General features: G+C 37.0%; 1 protein-coding gene across 4 annotated transcripts in view; it reads left to right on the forward strand.

Annotated features, from left to right (window-relative positions):
- The window catches only part of LOC122832458 (membrane-associated guanylate kinase, WW and PDZ domain-containing protein 3), a 67,675-nt gene that overhangs the window by 23,565 nt on the left and 31,626 nt on the right, over positions 1-12,484 (forward strand). For all 4 annotated transcript variants that reach the window (XM_044119275.1, XM_044119285.1, XM_044119256.1 and 1 more), the window contains exons 2-3: positions 1,006-1,295; positions 6,834-6,950. In XM_044119275.1, the coding sequence (XP_043975210.1) occupies positions 1,016-1,295; positions 6,834-6,950 (397 nt within the window). In that variant the 5' untranslated portion in view covers positions 1,006-1,015. The remainder of the gene's footprint in view (positions 1-1,005; positions 1,296-6,833; positions 6,951-12,484) is intronic.

Below are 12,484 nucleotides of genomic sequence, written 5' to 3' on the forward strand. Positions count from 1 at the left end.
CTAATACAATAGGAGAAAGTATGATGTCACCTTAAGAAAGGCTTACAGTATTCAATTATGCCGCATGAACTGATCAGTACATCATTGCGAGAAAAGGTAAAGTATTGCAAGGGAACGCAAAAGAAGAAAAATCCTCCATGTCCCCTAGGGGGCTCCGTAATTATTATTGGCGGTTGGCAAAAAACGTTAGTTAGCAGATTAAAATCTCGTTTCACAATCTGGTGTTTATCCCCTTGATTTTGATTCCCACCTGTACATTTTCTACTGAGCCAATCAAAGAACAGAAGAAGTTGTGAACGATGACGTCAATTTTCTGCGCTGTTTTTAGAATTGTCGGCTGCCTGTAGTCTTAGCAATAGCAGCGGTGGAAGTAAACTTCCTATTATTAAATTAACATTAACAGCCGAATTATTTGGCTCTGCAATTATTAGAATTATAAGTGGTTGTTTATAGCAAATTAAATTTCACGGGGTCAAACTGGCGTCACAGACAAACGTTAGCAATTAGCTGAATTAAGCTATATGAAAATGTGTACGAGTAGATTCTCGAAATGTTAACAGATTTTTCCCATGTGACCGTAAACACGCAGGAATGTGCGCCAGTTCCTGCCCTGCATGTTGACATGTAAACATAATGCCAGCCTACAGCCAACGGTGTGAACATGAGGGAAAGTCTCTGACTCTGGCGGCTGCAGAACATGTTCTGGAGGCCATTTTGTGTTTGCATAAAACAAAGACGTAGTTTCCATGTGACATTATACCTGAATTTCAAGTCCAGCACCCTCCTACCTAAAATATCCCAGGCATAAAACGTCGGGATTATTCATGACTTTTGCACCTTCTGATGTGAAATGGCGCAGCTCTCCAGACGGAAGACACCGACAAGTAGCAAAGGTTAAATTACTGAAAATCACAGGTTATTCCCTTGCTTGCTATGTAATTGACAGCCTGATACTTTCTGCTAACGCTTAATTTCCCTCTCTCGTTTCTCTATTTTCCTCTCCAGCTCATTTGCCATGTCTAAGACAGTGGTGAAGAAGCTGCACTGGCGGTCCAATGTGCAGGATACCTTCATCCCCTTGCTTGGCGCGTCTGGAGATCTGGGGGTCGCGGTTGGTGGCGGAGCAGATTATGGAGAGTTTCCCTTCGTTACGTCGGCTCCCGGCGGCAGCCTCACGGTGGGAGACATCATCCTAGAGATCGGGGGAACTCCGGTACTGGGGATGACTTTAGGAGATGTGCGAGGAGTCATCAACTCCTGCCCCCAGCCTATCCGTATCAAAACTGTTTCACCAGGTATGATTCTAGTTTTGAGTACAAATGAAGTTCAGGTGATGTTTTTCAATGGTTTGCCCTTTGTGACGTTACAAGGTAAACAGCAATATTTTTGGTTTATTTAGCGCAGGGATCTACAACCTGTGGCTCTTTGGACTTTCCACAATGGCTCTTAAGAACTTAAAAATGATAAGGAACCAACTATTATTTTTAAATATAGATAATAGATATAAAACAAATGCATCTCAGCTTATTTCATAGAACAATTGCATTGAATTTCCATAACAAAATGACACTGAAATTACTTTTAAAACATTTTTTTTGTCATTAGATTGGCAATAAGGGCATTTTTATTTATTTAAAACCAAACCAATCAATCAAGTTTATTTGTATGGCATATTTCAGCAGTTGAAAGTGTTTTACATCATAAAAACACAAAAATAAAACGTTATTAAAAACACCTAACAGTTGACAAGTGAGAAACCAGTGACAAACATTATCAAATCATCATTAAAATAATCAATACACGTCCAATACATTGGTCAATATTTCATTGATTATGTTTCAAAAACAACTCTAAACGGGTTTAGTGTAGATTTAAAGGAACTCAATGTTTCGGCTGTTTTGCAGTTTTCTGAAAGTTTGTTCCAGATTTGTGGCGCATAAGAAGCTGACTGCTGCTTCTCCATGTTTGGTTCTGGTTCTGGTTCTGGTTCTGCTCTGCATCCCCAGAACCAGAAAACCTGAGAGGTCTGGAAGGTTGCTATGACAACAGCAGATCTTTAATGTATTGTGGTCCTAAACTGTTCAGTGACTTATAAACTAACAACAGTTCTGATGAGCTACAGCATACTGAGTATGAGGTTTAACAAAACTTTCAAATTCAGCCTAAATTAATTTGAAATGAGTTTAATTTGTAGTAACTCTGTCCAGTCATATAGTCAAATCCCGAACCAGTGACATTCTTCGCAGTTTAACCCCAATTATAATCCAGTGCAGTCAGAAACAGTTGGTCTAAGAAGGAAGTCACTGAATTTGCAGCTTCTAAACATCCGTGATACATAAATTTATTTACTGTGAAAACTAGTATTCTTTACTCATATTGGCAGAAATAAACTTTCATGCACTTGTAGATTGCTTAATTTGGTGCTGCCTATTTTACAAACCTACTGTGAATGTGTCATTTCACACCAAAATAGTCTGAATCACAGAGGCTGTCGTCTATTTACTTTCAGCTCTATTTTCCTTTTTACGCTCTCAAGAGCCAAATCTGCTGCTTGTAGCATTTTACTGCCGACTTGTCGATGACTCTGCGTTTGAGCGTGCATGTCAAGTAAGCTGGTCAATATTTGGGTTGTCTCCACAATCAGTGATGACACATGACAAAGGGCTTTGCAATATGGTTTTCTGTCAACCACAAGAGGCCTTGATGTTGTGATTCGGGGGTTTGAGACATGGATATCTTTGTTGACTCTGAACAGGGTAATATGTCACCTAACCGTGGCTCCCTGTGGCCTTGGCTTGTTTGATTGATAGCTGATTTGGACACAAGGGTATAAATGGGCACCTTTGCTCCTGGTGCCTCTGCTGCTGGTGGAGATCCATTATCAGCTGTGAAGCCTTCCTGGCCATCCCCAGGCAGCTTGACTGCATGCAACCTGGACAGTGATGGATGTGTTGCTGCTCTGGGTCGGTGTGGCACACCTCCTCCTCCCACTCTCTCTAGGACTATTACTACTACTACAACTCCCTCTGCCCCAGCTTTCAAATACAGGACACCAAGATGGGCTCCCCAGACACAGGAAGCACAAATAGCAATGATGCCTTGATACTCACAAACTGGGAAATTTAAAAAGAGGCTTTAGACAGAACAGACTTTGAGCTACATCTAAAGCTGTCGTTGTTTGGGGCGGTTTGTTTACACTGCAAAAACACAAAATCATAGCACGTATTTCTATTATTCTTGAAATAAGAGAAAACAAACTTAGAAGCAACTTATTAGCAAAATATAGCAGCTTGTTTTAAGTAAATAATCCCTAAATAGTGATAGAAAAATGACTAGTTCCACTGGCGGATTATTTAACTTATAATATGGGAAAATGTTTTGTTATAAGTGAAATTATCTTCAATGGAAGATTTCAATAAAACCCATCAATAAAATAATAATTTAATTGATGGATTGATATTTTCCATCTATATTAAGGACTTAATTACTCAAAACAAGCTCCTATATGTTGCTGAAAAGTTACTTGCAAGGCAGTTCTGTTTTATTTCATGTGCACTAGAAACTAGATCAAAAACACTTAGTAAGATATTGTGTTTTCGCAGTGTATCAGCTTTGTGCAACTAGAGGAGGTTTTTTATGGATTGAACACTGCAAAAATACAAAATTTTACCAAATTTACCAAATACCAAATATTTTTGTCTAGTTTCTAGTTCAAGTACCTTAATAGATTTTTAATAAAACAAAATTAACTTACAAGTAACTTCTCTGCAAATTATAGGAGCTTGTTTTAAGTCAGTAATTCCTTAATGTTGCTAAAAAGTCACTTGTAACAAGTAATTTTTCCCATCAGTGAAATAATCTGCCAGTGGAACTAGAACTTTTTCATCAATATTAAGGAGTCATTGACTTATAACAAGCTCCTATGTGTGGCTGAAACGTTACTTTTAATTTAGTTTTGTCTTATTTCAAATTTACGAAGATATTTGGATCAGAAGCTACACCAAAAATACTTTTGTTTTTTGGTAATATTTGTTTTTTTGTAGTGACTTGTAAAAACTTTAAATTATGACTGACAGAATTTTCTTACGCTGGAAAATGGGGAGACCCATTATGCAAGTTTCACATTTTGTATGTTATTTTACTTCCATTTGGTTCTCTACTGCTTCTAAAAACAAACGTATAAAAATAAAGCAATAGCCAGTTTTTGGCAAAAAAAACAATAAGTTACATGTTTTTTGGTGTCTGGTAACCAAGCTGTTTCAAAAACCTCCGGAATACAAGCCACAAATCAGTGAAGCCCAGTCCGTTACCTAGCAACATCAGCAAAGCCCAGCCTGTTACCTAGCAACCCAAAGAGAGTTCCAGCACTTTTGGTGAGCTGGTTTTACTGCTGTTTGCACTGTATACAATGGCTCCTGGAAAAGACAAATGTTTTGTTGTTGACTTACTAGCTAGAAACCACTTGCTGAATTCTTGAAGAAGTTGAAGGTTTGGAGTTTTCAAAGACGTACGGTTGCATAAGTGCACATCTGTTGGCAGCCATTTTGACATGCGAGTGTAAACGTTGAGTTGTGGAGTATGGCCATCAAATTATTTGGATTTAAAGTGACAAGAGGCCCTAAGAAAGCTCATCCTGATAGGAGCTCAAAACAGGCAGAGCTGACCAGACTAAAATCTCATCATTTAAGAATGATTTTGTGCAAAAACTGTAATGAACGTGTTTCGTATAACGCACACATATCCCAACCTGTTCAAGGACGTATAATAGGTCACCTGTAATGTAAATGTACATCAGACTTTTTAGATTTATAGTCCCAAACATATTTGAAAACTTATTTGTATGCCACTTTGTTTTGTTCTACCTCCTAAAATCCCAATGAAATATATAGAATTTTATGGATATACTGTGATGATACAGGAAAGTTTCAGGAGGTTTGGCTCTGTAATCCAAGCGCAGTTGGCTCACTGAGTCAAAGAGCAAATTTTCAGGCCTGAACAGACTAGAAAACATCAGCTGTTTTATAACACGTTGAACAAAAGCCCTTAATTTCTCCCTAAAGGCAACAGACGGGATTAAATCCTCCTTTACAGGCAGCCGCCATATGTGACCATTCATACTTACATGCAGCTAACCGCCAGACATGAAGTTGAATCCTTTGGTATTTTTAAAATCAGTCTGTTACTAGGTAGAGTTAGTGTAACAGACAGGAGGGTGGGGTGTCAGAGGTGTCAGGGGTGCAGACAGACAGGCGGATGCCTGCAGGGGTCGCACCGACAGAGTTGTCGTCTGTGAGGGTGACAAGTGAAGATGTGTTCAGCCCATCAATAGCAGGAAGCGGGCTGTCATAAAACGCCGTAAAGCTCTGGAGATGTTATTAAGAGATCACAGAAAGAAAACGGAGTCCTGCTGATCCACTCCAACTCCTTCCTATGTCTCCATTAACCTCTGTTTTCTCTATTTTTAGACATGAAGGAGACTCAGTTCACAGTCAGGTTAAATGCATAGTGAGGTGTCAGTGTCAGGGTTTAGGTCATAGAACATTGTTTTTAAATCCATCCTAGTAGCAGAAAGGATTTGGACACAATCAAGCTTGGCATAGATGAGTTACCACCCTCAAAGTATAACTTTATTTTTATTTGGCCTTTTTTATACAGGTTGTCTCATTGAGATCTAAGATATGACTTACAAGAAAGACTCGTTTCGATAAAACATTACAAAGACTCCAAACACAGCAACAACAAAAAAATAAGAAGTTTGACTCAATTAAATAAGCTAATAAAATAAGAGCAAATTTCTTAAGAATTATAATGTGCTCAATAAGCATGTTAGTTTGAAAATTGTTACGTTTATTTGGTGTTTGTGTTGTATTTTTTTACTAAATCGGTGTATCAAAATCAGGATAACAGAAAAATGATTGTGAAAGACAACATATACATTTTTGTTTATTTATTTAGTATTTTTTTGTACCTCACTCCTAATAGATAAATAGATAAATAGGACTGGACGATATGGCTGAAACACCTATCGTAATATAAGTGTTTTATATCGGTTGATATTGATAAGTATTGATTAGGTTTTTTGTTTTAAATATCTCAAATGCTGCCAAACTGGTGGCGAGATCGTTTCCTGTTTTATCCGTAGTTTTCACTCCACTCCGTTGTTGCTTATTTTTAAAAGTTATGAGGGAAAGGGGCGGAACCTTAAACTGCAGTTGTGCCAGTTACTCAACAAGTTGCTGCTAGGCAACCAGAGTGAGTGAGTTGCTAGGTAACCAAAGAGTGAGAGAGTTAATTCCACCAACCGAAATTCAGTGAATATTCCATATATTGACTATTCTGTCAGATTTATTATCTATTGATATTGATTACATATCTTTGCAATTCTTATGGTTTTTATCTATGTATTTATTTCATATTTAGTCGTATTTAAATCACTTACAATATCACACCATTGTGTATATTTTTATAAATTTTTTATTACGTATGGTTATATTTGAATTTACCAGGATTTAACAGTTCAGATGGAGTAGCTGTCAATGAAGTATATCCTACTCTTTCCTATTCCATCGATTTATTGTTCATAGATTAGTAGATAGATAGATAGATAAATAGATGCTTCCCACCATGCATGGAAATTCACATTACAGCTTAAGATTGCTTATGGCAATAAACAACTCACAATTACATCACAATAACCAATATAAAATACCTAAAAATTATGCACTTAGTCAAATAATGTATAAGAAACAACTTAAGAAACGATGCTAATTTGTAGCTTCTAATTCTGGTTCCTCCTCTTTATGCCGTTTGTGTTTTGTTTGCCCTTCCCTCAGGCTCCACATTGTGCAAAGATCTCAGGTTATATCTGAGTAAGTGCTTCACACCTGGGTCAGTGGACAGCCAGCTTCAGCAGGTCATCAGAGAGAACCTCTACCTCCGAGCCGTACCTTGTGAGTCTCTCTCTCTCTCTAATTTTTTCGGAAATCTCCGATCTTTCATCGCCCGCTGCTGGTTTGTGTCCTTTATGTCTCCTCTGCTTGCATTTACACCTCTCATGTGATGTCATCTGTCAGCTCATGTCAGTTTAAGGCTAATATTAAATCGACTTCAACCTGGCTTATGTTCATAATTTAGCCAAGCGTGTCTCTTCGTTTTCATTACCGGCCTCATTAATTCTGTGACAACGTATCTCCTGTTGCTGTCACGTGAATATCCTGGTGTTAATTAGTACTTAAGCATGCAGAACTGTTTTCCTCACTTCCTCATGTCGAAGCATGCTCCCGCTAGCTGATTTGATTTACTGAATAATTCAGCTTTGCACATGAAATGGTCAGTTGCAATTAAACTTAATGAACATTTAAGTAAAAGGCAACCAGTTTGGGCAGTCAGTATTGCCACAACATGGTTTATTTTGTGTTGTGCATAGACTCCATCGCTTCACTGCTCCAGGCAGTTTGACCAGGTGGTGCTAAATCTGAGGGTAGGTGTCTGAAACAGGTTCTTCTAGTTTTTTTATTTATTTATTTAGATCCTGCACAAGCAATTTCATTTTGATTATAATGAATAAAAGCATGCAGAGTGGCAGCCAAAGGCAGCTAGTAGTTGTACATCTGTTGCTATCTTAATCCCCTCCATGGTGACGTCACTGCGAACGGCTGCAGGATATAACAGCTGACTGTTCTGAGTCTGGAATCGCAATTTGCTTTTTTCCTAAAGTAATTTTCTGCCTTGTTTTGCGTTTTCTTAATTTAGCTTTTTACAAGCAGTGATGCAGAGGACACCACCCATCACTGTTCTCTCTCTGTTTGTGTGTGTGAATTCTTAACCTTGTAGGACTGTGGAGTTGCTGTTAATCTCTCCTTTAGTCCAGGAAGTAGGTCAAATGGCACAGTCTGCCGCCGCGCCACACAACTCACCCTCTGACAGAACAAAGAGCGGTCCAGAACGCACAGGACGGCGTGAGAGAGCCTCGCTTTATCTCTCAAATTGAAGTTTAATTGCAATTTTAACAGTTTCTCATCTTATTACCACGCTTTGCATCTACAAGTGGCTGCTCAGGGACGGCGCAATCCAAATTAACTCTGCTGCTCTCTGCTTTTTTTTTCTTTTTTTTTAATAATTAAATTGAGCAAATCAGATGAAGGCGAGCCAGAGAAGGGTTTAAGGAAACAGTGCCCTGATTTTAATTATTGATTAAAAAAGAAAAAAAGGAGTTGTTTAATCCATCTTGCTTTATTGTTGAGAAACTTTACGAACTTCCTGCCATCTCTGGGTGTTTTAATTTAGTAAGAGTGACAACGAGGCAGGCTCGGCCCCCTGGGTGTGTAATCCGCTGATCTCCTGAAGATGACACAGTAAGATGCTGTTGTTCTCATGCTCTCACCGGCGCAGCCTGATCCCCACGCAGCTCAGGCAGCATCACTTCTTATTTCAGACCATACAAGTTTCTTTTTCTTTTTCTTTCCCGCTCGTATTGTTTTTCTTTTCCCCCCTGAATGAGGCAGCTGTGTTTAACAGGAGCGAAAAGCTGAGGAGTTTTCATCAGTGGCTCATTGTGGCCCCCTTCAGGAACAGAAGTACGTTTTCCTGCTTTCTGTCTTGACTTGCACTTACAGTTATTTATTTGGTACAATTTGAATTTTTAAAATCGACGTCATGCTAAGGAACAGCCTTAAAAATACTTTCAATTCAATATAATTCCTGTAAAAAGTCCTTGAAAGTTATTCATATTCAAACTGAACAGTTTTGTAATAAAGTGCAATATTATGTTTGATTAACAGCCTAAATTTGGAAAATGTTATTTACAGTTAAAACTGGATATTCTCATAAATCTAAAAAAGGCATATATTGTTTTTACTGCTTGAAGTTAAATCAGACTAAACTTTTCTTGTTTTACATCTGATATATTATTTAAATTATTTCTATTTGCTAAATTTGAGAAAATTAACGAGAATAATTTTTTTTTTTTACATATTTTTTTGTAACTTTCTTTATGCTGTTATAAATTCAGAAATACTTTATTGATCCGAAAGGGAAATTAAATGTTGTAATGATAGATACACGATTTGTTCGGATTGTTTCAATGTAATAAATATTTATGGCTTAATAACTTATTTGTCTGTATATTTGAAATAAAAGTCGTCTTATATTTTATACATCAAGCAAAGTTGTTATAATTGGAGGATTTTTTTTGTTAAATTTGTGTTTTGTTCTCAGACCAGCAGGGTGCATGTGAGACATTACAAAACATAAAGTTTGTTATATTTTAGTTTATTTTGTCCTTTCTATGTAGAATACTATAGTAAGACATTATTAACAGTCATAAATGTTATATAATAGTAAGTAAAAACTAGATTTATAGTTAGTTTGTGTTGTTTTTATCTGTAAAGTCTGGTGTTGGAAAACTTTTTGAAAATTGCTTAGCAAAGTGTTTAGGCCATCAGATCATATATTTTGTTTATTTCATAGTTTTTTTCTCTTTTTGTAAATCTTGCTTCATGCTGCTGTTCTGCTTTAGAGTAATTCAGGCATCTCTTGATGAGATGATATTGTTCGATATTGAATTTGGCACTGATGCAAGAAATAACATTACAAAGACTCATTTGGGAAGGCAGCTCGTAAAAATGGAAATGAACGACAGAATTAAGCAAATGCATGCTGGAGTATCAATAATCTACAGAGAGGAATTAAATTAAAAGCTAACGTCGGTCAGAGCCAAAGTGACGTCGCTCTAATGGACTTGTGTGCTAATGATAAGGCAGACTGTGTGGTACTGGGAGGAAGGGACTGGTTTCCAATATTAGTACCAGTAATCCCAGTATGAAGTCTTTCTACACGTCTGTGAAGCATCCAGCTGCAGACTGAGCTACTGAGCCAATAGAAAGGCTAATTTACTATTTTATAAACCTAAAATCTGACCTTACAACTTTGTTCCAGACTCTCAGACAAGATCAGCATGAATGTTTTGGAAGCAGGTATTTTTTACTCCATTTGCACCTGCTGTTCTTCCCCTAGCAGGGTTTTGAGGGAGAAAAACTCATATTTCTAAATGACTCTAAATGGTTCGATTGGGGAACAAAGTTGCAACATCTGTTGCATTTTCAGGTGCTACAGTTCGCTTTCACACCGCATTGTATCGAACTGAACCAAACCTTTTGAGAAACCTGTTCCCCTCCTCGCCTGTGGTGGCGCTGCACCAAGAACTGCTGAAGAAACCAACATGAAGAAAACACTTTCTTCTTCACAAAATGTAGACAAAAGTGGAGTAGCATCAGATTGTTGTAGGATTTCTCTTTTGTCTTTGGTGAAACACTACGAGTCATTTCTCCCAGTAGTGCTGTATTCTCGGGTTTGTTTTGATTGTAATTACCCAGAATCCCCTGCTTTATGGTCCACTTCTGACTTTTGGAATGGTCTCCGGTCCATTCACAGATTTATTCAAACAAATTTCACTTCAACCAAACTCAGACCAATGTGTCTGCAAATATGTCGCAGTAGTCAGAGCTCTTATTATTAAATTTTTTGATACATTCAAGCAGCACATAAATGTATAAAAATCGGCTAAAATTCTTCAGAAAAGCATGAAGTAGGATTTAAAAAATATTCCATCTACTTCTTTAAATTATAAGTTCGTTGAGATGGAAAGAATTGGATGTTTAAATAAAACTGACTGATTTCCAAAAATTTTGTGGCTCTCTGAGGACTACAATGTAAAAAAGATCCTTTATTTTGCACAATGAAACTTTAAGTGTAAATTTCAAAGTGCTACAAATGACAATAAAAGGATTAACAATAAAAACTCATTTAAAATTCCAGAAGATCTTAAGATTAGGAATATATTTATATTCCTAATCTTATATATATATATATATATATATATATATATATATATATATATATATATATATATATATATATATATATATATATATATATATATTTTTTTTTTTTTTGAATGAAACGTTTGGATAACATCATTCCTGTCAAATGTAAAATATTTCAGCAGCAGTTTGAATCATTGACGTTTTTCTGATTAAATGAAAAAAATGAAATCTATTTTGAAAATTAACAACCAAAAAAATGGGGTATTATTACACAGTGAGAATATCGGGTTGTGCCTCGACTTCGATGAAATTCAGAGTAAATTGTAAACCTGTTTTCTCTTTTCATTCCTGGAGTTTCTTTTTACAGGTTTCGGCTTCGTTACCCCTTTGTTTTACTTTCCCATCCACCCATTCTTTCATAATCGCAGTTTGAATTTTGCAGATGTGCCCTTGGATGATTCAGAGCCAAAGTCGCGGTCTGAAGGCTGGCTGCGCCTTCATCTCCTCCATGAAAGACGTTTCTAATCGTCTGACTCAGAGATAAGGAACATCATCATTCAACTTATCCTAATGTTCTCCATGCAGCGTGTCCGCCGGCCCGTCTGTGACCTTTTAGTCAGCACAGGGTTGGTTGTTTTCGCTTTTTGTGTGCGGTTGATCCTTGCAGACAGTTGTAGACAGTTCTTTGTAATTTCCTCTTCAGTCCCTTCCTCACCCGTGTTGCAAGGGATCAGAGTGTATGGCGCCTACGGGGACAGACGAGGAAGACGAAGATGTCAATAATCCATTCTGTCCCCCCACTGACATGTCATATATATACTTATATATAACTCCAATGACGGTGCATGGATAATGATTCCCTGCCTCGCACCATATCAGCTGGAGAGATACTGTGTGTCCTGAGGGAAGGAGAATAATTACACACAAGTTTGTTATCAGATCTTTAATTAGACACAAAGGCTTGCAGTTTTAGTTATTTTTTGGGTTAAATTTGAGCTGCACATAATTAGAGGGGTAAATGTATTTTTAGAAATAAGAGGTGCAGGAGAAAAACATGAACAGGAATGCACTTTGCGCTGCAAAACAAAATATTATTTTTGGTCTTGTTTTTATAGTGTAATGTCTGATTACATGGGAAATAAAGAACAACTAAAACTGGATCTGTCGCAATACACAATAAATTAATTAATTGCTTGATAAATTGAAATGAGATGCCTGATTTATTGTTTTTCTACCAAAAACTGGATGACAAACGTCTTTAATCAAGTGTTTTGGTCTCAACTAGACCTTTTTTTGAAGTACCGTTTTGTTTACAGAGACTTCATAATTCATTTCATTTGTTGTCTCTGTTGTTTTGTTTATTTATTTTGGATATTCAAAATGTCTTCCAGTTCCAGTGTGATCTGGTGATCGATTCAATTCAAAGGCTTTTATGGATTGATATATATAATTGGAAAAGTGAACTGCAAAGCATGAATGAATCGATATTTTTATCTAAACTGATTGCAGAGCAGGAACTTGGCAACTATAAGCCCAGATAACCAAGTGCTAGCCTTCAGCAACAAGCTTTACATGAATTAGAAACAAATACAAACAAGACAATAAAACCTAAAAAAACCCCCGGAATAAACTAAAAAGAATGAATGTTGGTTGTTCTCCAT

This window comes from Gambusia affinis, linkage group LG01, assembly GCF_019740435.1.
Source record: "Gambusia affinis linkage group LG01, SWU_Gaff_1.0, whole genome shotgun sequence".
Taxonomy (NCBI): Eukaryota; Metazoa; Chordata; class Actinopteri; order Cyprinodontiformes; family Poeciliidae; genus Gambusia; species Gambusia affinis.